Below are 15143 nucleotides of genomic sequence, written 5' to 3'. Positions count from 1 at the left end.
ACACGAGACACCAAGGAGGGGGGGGTCCTGTAATTTTCCTAGAAGTAGATTTTCTAGCTTTCAATAACGTAGGAATCAACGATTCAGACACCCCTCTATCCTTCAGTAACTGGCTTTCATTAGCCAGGCCGTCAAAGCCAGCAACTGTAAAGCAGGATGGAAGATTGGTCCTTGAGTTAACAGATCTTCTCTAAGAGGCAGTTTCCAAGGGACATTTGTGACTAGTTGTACTAGGTCTGCGTTCCTGGATCTGCAAGGCCAGTCTGGTGCCGCTAGGATGACGGGAATCCCTCCTGCCTCGATCCTTCGCAGAAGTCTCGGCAGAAGAGTCCGAGGAGAAAATGCGTACATTAGACGATATTGGCTCCAAGGAGCTACAAGAGCGTCCGTGGCGTCGACCAGAGGATCCAGAGACCTTGCTACGAACCTCTGCACCTTCCTGTTGACACGAGAGGCCAACAGGTCCACATCGGGAGTCCCTCATCTATGGCATATTGATGAAACACCTCATGGTGGAGAGACCATTCTCCCTGATCCAACTTCTGCCCACTGAGGAATTCCGCCTGTCAATTTTCCAACTCTGGAATATGCATGGCAAAGATGGCTGGAACAAAGCATTCTGCCCATTTTAGAATGTCGGCTAAGGCACTTTTGTGCCCCTTTGATAATTGACATATGCCACGGCCATGGCATTGTCCAAATGAATCCTCACTGGGCACCCCTGCAGGTGATCCGTCCAATAAATTTAGGCAAGGCATTTCCGAATTTCCAGGATATTGATCGGCAGACTGGACTCCTCCCGAGTCCAAATCCCCTGAGCCGGATCCACACCCAAGACACCTCCCCATCCGGAAAGCCTGGCATCTGTTGTGACCACCGTCCAGTAAAAGCGGAGAAAAGATTTTCCCTGTCGAAGCGCTAGAGGGCGCAAAGCCACCAAATCAGGGATCCCCTCTTCCTCAGGCTCAATATGGTCAGATTCTCCAAACACTGTGGATTCTTGTTCCATTTGACAAGGATCTCCTTCTGTAGAGACCTAGTATGGAACTGAGCAAATGGAACCGCCTCGAAGGTGGAGACCATCAGGCCCAGCCCTTGCATGCAAGTCCTGAGGGGTGATCGCCAGTTGGATAACAGTAGCCGTGTTGCATCCTGCAACTTCTTAAGTTTCATCTCCAGAAGAAACATTTGGGCTAAGGTCGTGTCAAGGGTCAGGCCCAGATAGTCCAGTTTTGGAAATTAAGTTTCCATCCGAACTCTTGCAAAGTTTGCACTGAAATATCCAGATTATCTTTCAGTGCATTCGTAGACTCTGCACGCAGACGGATATCGTCCAGGTACCCCAGCACCGAAATCCCCCTCCGCCTTAGTAAAGCCAACACCAGGGCCAACACTTTTGTAAACACCCGAGGAGAGACCAAAGGGTAATGTCACAAATTGATAATTCTCCTCGCCCATGGCAAAGTGAAAGAAACGCGGATGCTCGACATACACTGGGATATGAAGGCACGCGTCCTTGATATCGATAGAAGCCAGGAAATCCCCTGGATGAATGGATGCCACCACCGTGCGAATGGATTCCATTAGAAATTTCTGAACTTGCACAAAGTGGTTCAAAGCCTTGAGATTCAGAATGAGATGGACCTTGCCTTGCTTCCTGGGAATAGTAAACAGCTTTGAATAAGACCCCTTAAAGTGTTTCGATTCCAGAACCAGTACAATGACCCCTTGTGAGAGCAGATCCTGTACCGCCCCAAGAAGACCTTGTAGACAATCTGGGGACAAACGCAGATTGGAAGGAAAAAACCTTGCCAGAAGGACCGAAACTCGATCTTGTACCCGGACTGAATCAACTTGTGGACCGATTTGTCTTGAATCCAGGAGATCCACGGATCTGGTAAGAAGTGAAGATGTTGGAGACATTCAGTAGACACTCAGTTTGAATAGTGTTAGGTAGTGTTTAGGACTGCAGGATACACAGGGTGCCTTGGAGTGGCCTGCAGCTTATACATGCGTTTGCAAATGTGTGTTAACTAAACCCGTTTTTAACCTATTATGTAGACAGGTTTATTTGGTTTGTCAGCAGACTGTTGGGTAAGTATAGCAAACTAAGGGCCGGTTGGTTTCCACACACACACACACACATTCTTTAATCCCCTTTTTCTCTTGTTCTGTTATATACAGGGATGGAGACGCTGAGCAGTGCGCGCCGGTGTCTCATGTAAAGTCCCAAAACTGCCTGGCCAAATTTTTCATGAAGTGAAGACATCTCCCCACCCCAAGTACAGATGAGTGCGCTCCTTCAGGCAGACGTGAGCTTGTCTGCGGTCCGGGGGGGGGGGGGGGGGGCTGGGGACCGAAAAGAAAGGACCATGCTTGCGACAAGTCTTTACTTCTGGCAGACTGCGGAAGCAGAGTACTTTTACCTCCCATAAGACCATTAATGATCTCCTCCATGGAAGCACCGAGCAAGAGGTCTCCTACAAAAGGGAGATCAGTCAACACCTTCTTGGAAGCTTTGTCCGCAGACCAGTATTTCAGCCATATCGTGCAGCGCTGCCATCATGGATACCCTGCAGGCTAAGGGGGCCACATCTAGAGAGATCACAGATATACTGCAACCCCTGGACCAACTGGTCCGCCAGCTCCACCTGGTCAGGAGGAGGTTGTCCACCTTCCAAATCCTGGCGCAGGAGCTTAGACCATTTCGTTAATGTCTGTGAAACCATGGTTATGGCAAAAACTGGCCGCAGAATGGAACTGGCCATGGTGAAAAGGTATGCCAGATATTCAGCTCTCTTGTCAGAGGGTCCCTTAACCACCTCCCACCCGGCCATAGTACATATACGGCCGGGCGGGAGTCTCGTCCTTCTGAATGGACGTTCCGGAACGTGCTTCAGAAGGAGAGAGATCGCGCCGCCGCGGGCACGCGCAGCGGCGCAATCTCGATGTGCCTGTGTCCCTCGGACACAGAGCAACATCATTCGGCAGGAGGGCCCTGAGATTGGCCCTCCTGATCACATGACGGCTGTGTCCAATCACAGCCGTCATGTAATGTAAATAGAGCCGTTGTAACGGCTTCGATCTCTTCTCCTCCTGACAGATCCTGTCAGTGAGGAGAAGAGGGATGATCGGTGCTGCTGCGGGGGTGATCAGTGAGTATTTCTAATTACTCACTGATCACAGGGGGGGTCTGTGCTGGTAATCAGAACATTGATTACCAGTGCAGCCCTGGGGGGGGGGGGGGGGGGGTGCCACTAAGCCACCAGGGATGCCCACCCATGACCACCAGGGATGCCCACCCATGACCACCAGGGATGGCAAGCAGGGCTCAGAGCCCCCCAGTGCCCTCCCCATCAGTGTTGCCCACCAATGCCATCTGTCAGTGCTGCCCACCAGTGCCATTATTGCCATCTATCAGTGCCTCCCACCAGTGCCCATTATTGCCCACCAGTGCTGCCTATCAGTGCCCATCAGTGCCCCCCATCAGTGCCGATCATTTCCGCCCAACAGTGCCACCTATCAGTGCCCATCAGTGCCGCCAACCAGTGCCCATCAGCGCTGCCTATCAGTGCCCACCAATGCTGCATATCAGTGCTATCTATCAGTGCCACATATCAGTGCCCATCAGTGCTGCATATCAGTGCTACCTATCAGTGCTGCATATCAGTGCCACCCCATCAGTGTCTCCTCATCAGTGCCTGTCAGTGCGGCATCATCAGTGCTCATCAGTGCAGGAAAAAACATATCTATTTACAAAATTTTATAACCTAAACAAAAAAACGTTTTTTTTTAAACTTTTCAGTCTTTTTTTATTTGTGCACCAAAAAAGAAAAAAACCTGACGGTGATCAAATACCACCAAAAGAAAGCTCTATTTGTGGGGAAAAAATGACACAAATTTGGTTTAGGTACAGCATTGCATGACCGCGCAATTGTCATTCAAATTGCAACAGCGCTAAAAGCTGAATATTGGTCTGGGAAGGAAGGGGGTTTAAGTGCCCAGTATTGAGGTAGTTAAAGGATGGAGAGCCCTCCACCGGAAGGAGGGTGGGTTTATTCAACCTGGAAACCTAGGAGTCCACCACGGGTGGTACTGTCAGTTTCTTTAGCAGGGACTCTTCAAACTAATACCTTCTGGCAAAGCGCTTAGGGACCCTGACAGTGTGTTTGGGGGAACCCCACTTACTTGCGACAATGGTGTCGAAAAAGGCAGGAAAGGGGAATACCTTTGCCGCCTTGGAGGTTCTGCGGGTACCAAACTGCGCTGACGTAGTAGTAGCTGTGTCCTCCAATTTTAAAGTTTCCCACACTGATACAATCAATGCATCCACCAGAGCCTTTTCAATGCGTGACTGTAGTGGAAGAGGAATCATCCTCACTATAAGAACACTCCGGGTGCGTGGATGCAGACCCAGTAGGGTGACTCGCGTCCACGGTGGCCAAATCCACCTCAGAATCTTAGGAGGCAGAAGACTATTTTTTTACTTGTCCTATTTTGGAGGGCCAAAACTACTTTAGACACCAGGGATTGCAGGACTACCGTCATAGCAGACACGGCGGACTGGGACCCCGCAGGTCCCACAGCCTCAGAGAGAGGGGTCAGGTGGTGACTACATGGGTTAACCTGGAACCGCCAGCAAAAAGTCTAAAATTGCTGTTTAAAAAAAAAAAAATCACTGCTGCACCAGCAGTACTACAATTCCCAATGCACCAAAATCGCTATAGCAGCAAGATAGAGCCAAAATAACCCCCACAGGGACTCACCACCCCCTTCACAGATGCGGATGCAAAGTGTTAGGCTGCACAGCGTGCAGTGATCAAAGAGGAAGAGGAAGTTCATAGAATTGCCATTAGAGGCCCACCGCCGAATCAACTCCCCATAGTCTCCAAAAACACAGCAGCCGATTGATAGTAATGGGAAACTACAATAAAATTGCCGCTGGTCTACACAAACATGGCCGCAGAGGGGCCCTGATATTGAGGGGGACAATAAAGTGGGAAGGAAGGGCAATCGGGGGGGTTCCGGCCAACCCAGGGAGGGGCCCACGTCCTCCCCGAGGGGCCTCCAATTACTGCACCATGGGGGCATGGGGGTGCTGTGGGCCAGAGGTACGCTGCGACTCAGGTCATGGCTAGGATCGTGACCAGGGCTGTGCATCCTCGCAAGACAATTAACTCCCCGGCCAACCTCCATCCAGTGGGGCTATGTCACAGCCAACCCAGCGCAGAGCTAAGGTTGGGTCACCCTCAATAGCCAGACTGGGAAGACTTTTCACTATATGGTATTTGTGTTGTACACACAAAATTTATGGTTTAGCAGCAAGGGTATCATTTTTGCACAGGATGTCTTTTGGAGCAGGGGTTAAAGTTTTTCAGGTATAAAATATGTATATGATCTATTCATAATCTTTTCTAGGGGTAGAAGCAAATATGTCCAAGCCATTTTAGAATATTGTATAATTAGCAATAACTTCACACATTCTTTGCTTTACTCTGACATATCAAAGGAATGCAGGTATACAAAACAATTGCTTTCAATTCCATCAATTTTCAGGAGGAATAATCTAATGCATCAGCTGTTTAAAATACACTTCAGTTTGAAAAATGTGTAGTCAAAGCAGACAAAAACAGTACTCTTATGGCTATGCAAATTTCAGCTTTTTAGCAACCAAGAGCTTGCTATCTAACCACTTGCCTGGCAGCTAATGTATACATAGTGACGCATGACCGTCATGGGAACACAATCTGCGTTGGAGATTTACTTTCTCTTTCATTTAGGAGGCTTGTAAACAGAGCAGAGTTTCTGCTCATTGACCATGCTCCACTGAATGGTTTAGATTTGAAAATGGTTTCAGTAAATAAAAGAAAAGCAAGGGTGGTTTTATATAGCCTACCACCATTTGTTTTATTTGGCTCATAAAATGTTACTCAATTCACAACACTTCATTACTTTGTGTATTTCCCCTTGATTTAATGAGAACAGTATGGAATTGGCCCCTTACAGCTATATATTTGGGTCATTCTCAATCTATATCACTGTAATGCATAAAGAAACACAGGAGTTAAAAAGCTGAACATATTTACACTCTAAAAAAGTGCTACAAAAACAGCACCTGTAAGTAACCTGTCACCTCTAGCTGTGTTTCTTCCGATTCCTGGCTGCTTGAGATTGCACTAATTAGATCTGCACCATTAGAAACCTCTCCTGAACTGGAATCTAACTCCAACAGAGAATCTCCTTCACTGCCCAGGTTCATGCTGTTGGAAGAATTGTAACATGCAGTTAAAACTAAAAATATGGTCTTCGTTATAAACTAGTATCACAATTCTTCTTGGTTGCTAGGTCAAACACACCATGTGATCAGCAGGTTTTATGACTACGCTGTTTTATATCTTGTTACATAAATAAAACAATGCATCTATGATGCACAGTAACGCATTATTATATATGAACTGTATAAAACATAAAAAGTGCAGGGAATAAAAGAACTGTGTGCTTTAGATTCTGAACCTCACTGACATGACTGCTGAAAGATCAATAAAGGGGGGGGGGGGGGGGGGAATGGTTTCTTTCCACTATATATACAAAATAGGCAGTTGTGTTATCAATGCATTTACATCTTGTTCTTTGAAAGATGCAGAAAGTTGCACTTTAACAGCAAAGTGTTACACAAAAGCAGAAAGAGCATTGCTTCTTCAGTATAAGCAGTTGTGCTCCAAGAATAAAGAATTGTAATGGCAACAGACTGTAAAAGATCATACTGTCAAAAAATGATCAATAGAAAATCCCATTGTGCATGGCATGTAATTGCTGCAGGTTGGAGAGAAAAGTGTCTCCAAGTGCAGACATCATGGATATTTATTGTAGGATAAAAGACAAGAGACAACTCACAAGGGATAAGGATAAATGTCAAATACAGATAGGAAGCAAAATTTTTAAAGGATAATATTAATCATCATCATAATAAGGATACAATATACAATTTGAAAATGTAAAATTATATCAGAAAAAAAAAAAAAAAATGAATGGGTATAAAATTGCTAGTGATTGTAAAGGGGAAGAATCTATCCTATACTGAACACACGGGAGATGCCATCTATACATAACATGTGAAGGATCCCATTTACACATAGATGGAGTTAGGGAACCAGAATTGGAAGGATCTGGGAAGTAAACTGAATATTTATATAGTGGGAAAAATAGGATTTTTCCTACAGCTTACCGTTAAAATCCTTTTCTTGGCATACATCATGGGACACAGAGCCCTAAATCATAACATATGGGTTATATAGCCACCTTCAGGTGACAGACACTGGTAACCAATCAGAAAACATGTCCCCCTATATAATCCCTCCCACACAGGAAGTGCCTCCGTTTTGTAGCAAGCAATAAAGACCCCATAGAAGAGGGGAGGGATCTCGGTGACCCGTGATGTACTCCAATAAAAGGATTTTACAGGTAAGCTGTGGGAAAAATTCTATTTTCTTTATCGTACATCGCGGTACCCAGAGCCCTTAATCATAACATATGGGATGTCCTAAAGCAATGCATCTGAGGGGAGGGGGACACCAAAAAAATACTGCCATCTGATCACCAAAAGGATCACACCGCTGCCTGCAGAACACTGCGGCCAAATTCAGATTCCCCCTGGGACCCAACATTCACTTAATAGAAACTAGTGAACGTATGTACCGATGACCAGGTAGATCTTAGCCATAGAGGCTTGATGGCGATGTGCCCAAGAGGCACCTACTTCTCTGGTAGGATGTACCTTTACAGAAAAAGGTAGAACCTTCCCTACTAACAAATGAAAAATTGTAGGACTGAGATGCTGCCAACCCCTTCCTGGGCACTTCTGGCAGCACAAACAAGCTCTTGGTCTTATGAATCCAAGCGGATTTCGCTAAGTAAAACTTAACCACTTGCTGACCGCCGCACGACTATCTACGTCGGCGGTCAGCCCCTCAAAGGCAAAGTGACATAGGGCTACGTCACTAGCTTGTGAGGGTCTAGGGAGCGAGCGCGCGCAGCCAGAGGCGCGCTCCCGTGTGGTCACGGACCCCCCCCGCGCGTGTGACCGGGGGAGAGGGAGAAAGTCAGGCGGCTTGTGTAAACAAGCTGCCTGTCATTCTCCCCTGTGTATGAAGGATGATCATACGGTTCTACTATGTAGAACCGTTGATCACTCTTCATACATCTGAAGCCACAGCCAATCACAGTAGAAAGCACGCCCCTAGGGACACACATAGCCCCTCCCTTTCAAAAAAAGTTAACCCCCTTCACTGCCAGTGTATTTTTACAGTAACAGTGCATATGTATAACACTGATTACTGTAGAAATGTCACTGGTAACCCCAAAAGTGGCAAAAATGTCAGTCAAGGGTCCGATCTGTCCGCCGCAATGTCGCAGTACCGCAAAAAAAAAAAAAAAAAAAAAAATCGCAGATCGCCGCCATTATGCGTTAAAAAAAAAATAAATAAATAAATCTTTCCCTTTGTTAGTAAACGCGATAACTTTTGCTCAAACCAATCAAAATACGCTTTTTGCGATTTTTTTTTACCAAACATAGGTAGCATAAAACAAATTGGCCGAAAATGTTAAAAAATTTTGATTTTTAAATTTTTTTTGGGGGGAATTTCATATAAAAAAATGTGAAAAATATTGCTATTTTTGCTAAATTTACGCTCTTTTTTTGTTTATAGCGCCTGATCAAAAAAATCGCACAGGTGATCAAATACCACCAAAAGAAAGCTCTGTTTGTGGGAAAAAAAGGACGCCAAATTTGTTTAGATACAGCGTTGCACGACCGCGCAATTGTCCGTTAAAGTCACGCAGTGCCGAATCGCAAAATACCCCCTGGTCAGGAAGGGGGTAAAATCTTCCGGGGCTTAAGTGGTTAAGTGCACGCATAACATCAAGAAAATGCAAAAAACGTTTCCTCCACTGAGTATCTGAAAAACAGGAAGTATAATGAAGAACAGGTAGTATAATGTCCCGATTCAAATGAAAGGCGGACACCACCTTGGGCAAAAAACTGGGAGTGGACATAGAATCACCCTATCTTTATGAAAAGTCAAGAAAGCTTCTAGTTCCAATACCCTTCTAGCTGATCAAAAAGTTTTCTGGTCAAACGAACCAGGGGAACCTGCCCCAGAGGTCCAAAAGGCTGTTTTTTGTAAAACTGCCAGCAACGAATTTAGGTCCCAAGGACACAATGGTGGCTTCACAGGTGGAAGCAAACGTAACATTCCCTGGACGAAGGTCTGAACCTACGAACGGGAAATGATTGGTTATGGGAAGAAAACCTGAAATTTGCCCTTTAATAGTACTCAATGCTAATATCATATCTATTCCTGCTTGAAGGAAGCTAGACTGTACAGCAGGGCGGAATATCGGATCTTGAGAGAGCAGGTCCGGACGCAGTGGAATAACCCGAGGCCTCGTCACTGCAAACCTTTGTATTTGCGCATACCAAACCCTCCTCGGCCATGCAGGAGCTACCAGAATTACTGGTTCCCCCTCCAGCTGGATCATGCGCAATAAACGCTGTATCAGCTGTACCGGAGGAAAGGCATAAATCAGGGAATACTCCTCCCAAGGAGTCACCACAAAGCAACCACTCTGAGTGGATTCCTGGTCCTGGACACAAATCTCTTCAACTTGTTGAACCTGGATGTCAACAGGTCTACGCCTGGGACCCCCAATCGCAGGCAGATTGAATAATCTCGGGATGTAGAATAATCTCGGGATGTAGGAACCATTCCCCTGTAAACATCTGTTGACGGATCAAAAAATCTGCCTGCCAGTTCTCTATTCCTGCAATAAACACTGCTGTCAGGCATGGCACAGACTCATCTGCACGGGACAGGATGATATCCACCTTTTTCTGGGCTGACAGACTCCTTGTGTCTCCTTGATGGTTCACATAAGCCACGACGTGGCATTGTCGGATTGCACCCCAAAGTCTGGGCGTCCAGTATTTCAAAACCCGACTATTCAGATTTTCAGAATGTTGATGGGGAGAGGTCTTTCTACCCAAGACCATTTTCCCTGGACAGCGGCCTCCCCCAGAACTGCTCCCTAGCTGGAGAGACTGGCCTCTGTAGTCACCACTTTCCAGGTCACTGGAAGAAAGGATTTCCCCTTCTCCAGACAACTAGTCAAAAACCACCAATTCAGACTCTGGTACCAAGAATACGGCAGAGACACGGACCAGTCCATTGACGAACCTTTCCGGTCCATGTAGACCAAATGTCGTTCTGTAAGGGTTTGGCATGAAATTCAGCATAGGGAATTGCCTTGAATGCAGACACCATTTTTTCCTAGTAACATCATGCAAAGACGTATAGAAGGACATCTCCGCCCTACTGACTGAACCCGATCCTTTAGGCCTGAGACCTTTCTTGCTGCCAAGAATATCTTTGCCTGTACCATGTCCACAAGACGACCCAGGTATTCCAGACGCCGGACCGGCTGTAATGCTGACTTTACTAAGTTCAGTATCCAACCCAGACATTCTTGAAATTGTACTGTCTGGAAGACATTTCGGCTTAGAGCCGAAGCCGATCGATTTTATCAGCAATAGATTGAGATATTTTATTACAGATATCTCTCTCGCCCCCCCCCCCCCCCCCACAATACTGGAGCTAGGATCTCTGTGAACACGCTTGGAGCTGTGGCTAGCCCAAAGGGCAGCCCACAAACTGAAAATGACTGGTTCCTTTCACAAAGCGTAGAAAACTTTTGATGGGCCTGGAATATAGGCACGTGAAGATATGCATCCTTGATGACTATGGATGCTAGAAATGCCTCTCCGTGCAAGGCTATGACTGAACAAATTGACTCCATACAGAAAGTTTGAACATTCAGAAACTGGTTTAGAGCTTTGAGATCCAATGCCAGAAAGAGACCTTTTTAGGGAACCCAGATGGTTGAGGTCGTCACCCCCATCTGGAATTAGAAGCACTGGCAGTATGAGTGCTGGGGATCTTAAAAGAAGGATGCTTGGTCTTTATTTTCACAGGTAGCAATCCTCACAGGATGGTCCCAATCATAACACATTTCTTGCTCCAAGAGCAGATGTATGGGAAACGTCCGAGGACTATGAGGACGCAATGAGCCTAGAAAGGAAAAAGACTTCAGCCATCTCTAAGGGAGAAAATTTGTGTCCAGACTGGACCAATTCAGTAAGAGACTGAACAAACAATCTCTCGGTTTGAGAGGCTGACAGACTTCTCTGACCCTGACTCCACAGAAGTGGAAACCTCAGCTAGACCTTCTATAGGGTCATCAGCTACTTCTTCCTCCCTCTGCCCAATCCCGAACTGAAATCAGGGGGTGGCTCAGGTAAGGGGGGATCTCTCCCGTTTTTTACGTGTTTGTGATACTGCAAATATGTCAGCAATCTTACCCTCAAGGCTGGCTAATGTCGTTGCCAAACTGTCCTTAGTGACGTAGGTTGGGGCAGAAGCACCAAGGGGTAGCTACTATGCCTGACAACTGTAATGGCTCAGATTGGCTAGTTGCCTCTGGCTGCTCAGGGGGGAGTATACACATAGGAAGCATGGCCGAGACCTTCAATGCCTGACTGTGGCATCACAGTGCCTTTCCAACTGTGCAGGCCCCCCACCACCCAGCTCTCTTTGGGGCAGACAATGCTTTATAGCAAGACACACTTGAGGTACTAACTTCAGTGTATCCAAGGTTTGTGCCAAGTTGATACAGCTTATTACACACAGCACTGATTATCCCAAGATACAGGACCTGTTTGTGCCAGAAATCATACACCCACAGTGACTCACGCAACCCAGCTGCTGCTGTTCTGTGTCCCCCTTCATCCTCAGCAGAGGCTAGCGTGTTGGAAACAGTACCTTCTAAATCAAGCCCATTTAGGCTGTACTGCGCATGCGTGGCGTGCTATGTGGCGTCCACGTGCATGCCAATTGTGTTTAAACACGCCCTCCATGCGGCATACAACTGTATTTAAAAACAAAGATTCGCATGCGAAAAACTGGACTTTTGACTTGCCCTAAAATCCTTTTCTCTTAAGGATATTGACAGGCGCAGTTCTCTCTGATTCATATCAGAGTAATACTGCCCCCTACAGGAGTAGGACACTAAGCAGAAAAAAGTTCTGGCTACGCCTATGGGCAGTCCCGGAGGGTACACCCTTTCTTATCCTGCATAGGATGCCAGTTTTGTATCAAAGCAGTGTCAGAAAAGTAACACCAACCCAACTCAAAATAGAGGGGCGGGTACTGTGTCAGTCAATGAACTTGAGAAAAAGATTTTACGTTAATTCAAAAATCCACTTTTCTCTATCATTCATTGACGAACGCAGTTCTCTCTGATTCATACGAGTAGGGACGTCCCAAAGTAGTGCTATAAAATGAGGGGTGGGAACAGCAGAAAAGAACAAGTCCCCAAGGCCAAACATAGCCAACCAGGCAACATAGGACTCGGCACAAAAGATGAGGCCCACCTGAAAACAAACAGTAAACATCCTTAAGGAAGGCCAAAAGACCTTCAAACAGCAGCCAGCAAAAAACCTTGCGGCCGAAAAGTGGCATCTGCAGATACCAGCACATCCACCTTATAAAACGTGGTAAAGGTGTGAACAGACTACCAGGTAGCCGTCTGGCAACCTGAAGCACAGATGCCTACAAGGTAAAAAGCTCAGGACGCACTAGGCACTCGAGTAGAACGCGCCAAAACAGGGAAAGATCGGACCCGACTCTTAATTGAATAAAACTGCACCACCGTCTGTCCGATCCATCCAGGAATAGACGCAGCAGACGCAGGCAGTCCCATTCACGGGCCATCCGTAAGTACAGAGAGCGAGCCTGACTCACAAAAAGACTCAGTAGTCGCCAAGTACACCTTGAGTGCCCACACTCTATACAGAGTAAGCAATGCACATTCCTTAGGATGTGAGGACTCAGGACACAAGATGGGAATACAATGTCCCCGTGCAAGTGAACACCAGAAACCACCTTCGGAGGGAAGGACAGATCCGGACGAAGTATCACTTGGCCCCATGATCAACATATACAGGACGACAGTACAATGTCGCCAGTGCCAAAACCTGCACGCAGAGTGGCAGCAACCAAGAAGGCCACCTTCTATAATAAGGTAGGCAGGGGATACCCTTGAATACTGGCAAACAGAGGGTCTAAGAACCGACTGCACTAAATCAAGGTCCCCAGTGTGTGACGGAGGTCGCACCGGAAGCACCAAGTGTCGCACTCCCTGGAAGAAGTCACGCACCAGGGCACGGGCGCCAACGGCCTTTCGGAAGAAATTTTCCGAAACCCGACCCTTGACAGTACTCAAGGCCAACTTGTGATCAACTCCCCATTGAAGGAAGCCAAGATCCGGGCCACCGAGTAACAGCGAGGGGGAGCCCAGGCAATATACGACTGACTCGTACTGACTATGATGAACAAAAATCACCCTAGAAGACGCTTCCCATGCTTCAAGCAGGGTGGGAATCACTGAAGCAGCCAAACCGCCGTCCTTCAGCACCTGGCATTCAACAGCCAAGTCGGCAAAGTCAGCAACCGCAAAGTCAGACGGGAGATGGGCTCTGGAGACAATAACTCCTCCCTGAGAGGAACTCTCCAACGAGCATCTGCGGCCAGCCAGACTAGGCCGGCGTACCAAGCTCGGCGAGACCCGTCCGGAGCCATAAGAAAGACCGATAGCCCTTCCGCTTCGATCCTGCGAAAAAGTCTTGGCAGCAACTTGGGAGGAGACCGCAGCTGAGACTGACCTTGGCCCATCCGTGAGCACGCACACAGGACCATGCGGGCGGCAGCCGTGCGCAGATGACCATGCTAAACTCCAAGGCATCGTTCAAGTTGAACCTAGCGAATGTTCTTGTCCATGATAGAACCCATGGTGCCACCATTGCACCCACCAGAGGGTCCCAGGTGCAGGCCACAAACCGCAGCACTATCCTGTAGATGCGATGCCAACAGGTCCACGTCTGGTGTGCCCCCAATGAAGGCACAACTGCGGAAACACCTCCGAATGAAGGGACCATTCCCCTGCATCTAAGGGCTGTCGACTAAGGCAATCCACCTGCCAAGGTTTCCACACCTGAAAAGGGAACAGCGGAAGCGCTGGAACAAGGCGCACTGCCCAACGAAGAATTGACACATCCAAGGCCACAAGGACACCCTTGGTGCCCCCTTGGTGAATGACCTAAGCCACGGTCGTAACGTAGTCAACTTAACATGCACCCAGCAGCTGCAGATGCCCGATCCGGTGAACCAGGCAAAGCCAGATCGCGCTCAGCCCCAGGACATTGATCGGTAACCTGGATCCTCCAGGGACCATACTCCCGAAGCAGAGAACCTGCCGAGGACTCCATCCCACCCAGACAGGCTTGCATCCGCGGTGATAAGCGTTCAGGTAAAAGGGGAGGAAGGATTTCAGCTCAAGACTCCCTGGTCAGCCAGCTCAGCCGGATCCGAATGTCCAGAGAGTTTGGATTCTAGTTCCATTCGAGAAGGATCGCCTTCTGGGGGAGTGAGCAAAAGGGACCGTCTTGAAAGACGGCACCATCAGTCCCAGAATTCGCATACAGGTCCGAAGGGACGACAATGTGTGTGACACATGAAACGCAGTCTGAAATTCCAAGAGTTTTTCCCCCAGAGGGAGAAAACACCCTGACTGAGGGCGAGTCCAAAGTCAGGCCCAGATAGTCCAGTCTCATGGAAGGGACCATGGATGACTTCTGAAGGTCCAGAACCCACCGTAACTCCACCAGAGTTCTCGTGGTGTCTTCCAAATTCTGTCAGCATCGTAGGAGACTCCACACGGAGAAGCAGATCGGCCAGGAACCCCGGACCATTACGCCCTGCTACCGCAACAGCGCCAGGACCAGAGCCACACCTTTGTGAAGACCCTAGTAGCATAAGGGAGACCCAAGGGCAACGCCACAAACCGATAGAGATCCTTCACCACTGCAAAAAAAACGGAGAACCCAAGGGTGTCCCGAACATAACAGGATGTGAAGGTAGGCAGATGTCTATGGAGGCCAGGAACCCCCCTGATGCAGGGAAGCCACTGCCGGTGCGAACCGATACCAACTTGAATTTTTGATTTGCACGGAACCATCAAAGGACCAGTTGGTC

General features: G+C 47.7%; 1 protein-coding gene across 3 annotated transcripts in view; it reads right to left on the bottom strand.

The window, feature by feature from the left end:
- Positions 1-15143, bottom strand: part of PDS5A (PDS5 cohesin associated factor A) — a 337552-nt gene that overhangs the window by 4833 nt on the left and 317576 nt on the right. For 2 of the 3 annotated variants that reach the window (XM_082258623.1, XM_082258624.1), the window contains one exon: positions 6116-6260. The exons of the other annotated variant lie outside the window; for it this stretch is intronic. In XM_082258623.1, coding sequence (XP_082114749.1) covers positions 6116-6260 — 145 coding nt within the window. The remainder of the gene's footprint in view (positions 1-6115; positions 6261-15143) is intronic. 3 annotated transcript variants of the gene reach the window in all.

The sequence above is a fragment of the Pelophylax lessonae genome, assembly GCF_965119305.1.
Source record: "Pelophylax lessonae genome assembly, chromosome: 1".
Classification (NCBI taxonomy): domain Eukaryota; kingdom Metazoa; phylum Chordata; class Amphibia; order Anura; family Ranidae; genus Pelophylax; species Pelophylax lessonae.
The sequence above is the reverse complement of the archived record's forward strand: the minus strand, read 5'-3'. Positions and strand labels throughout refer to the sequence as shown.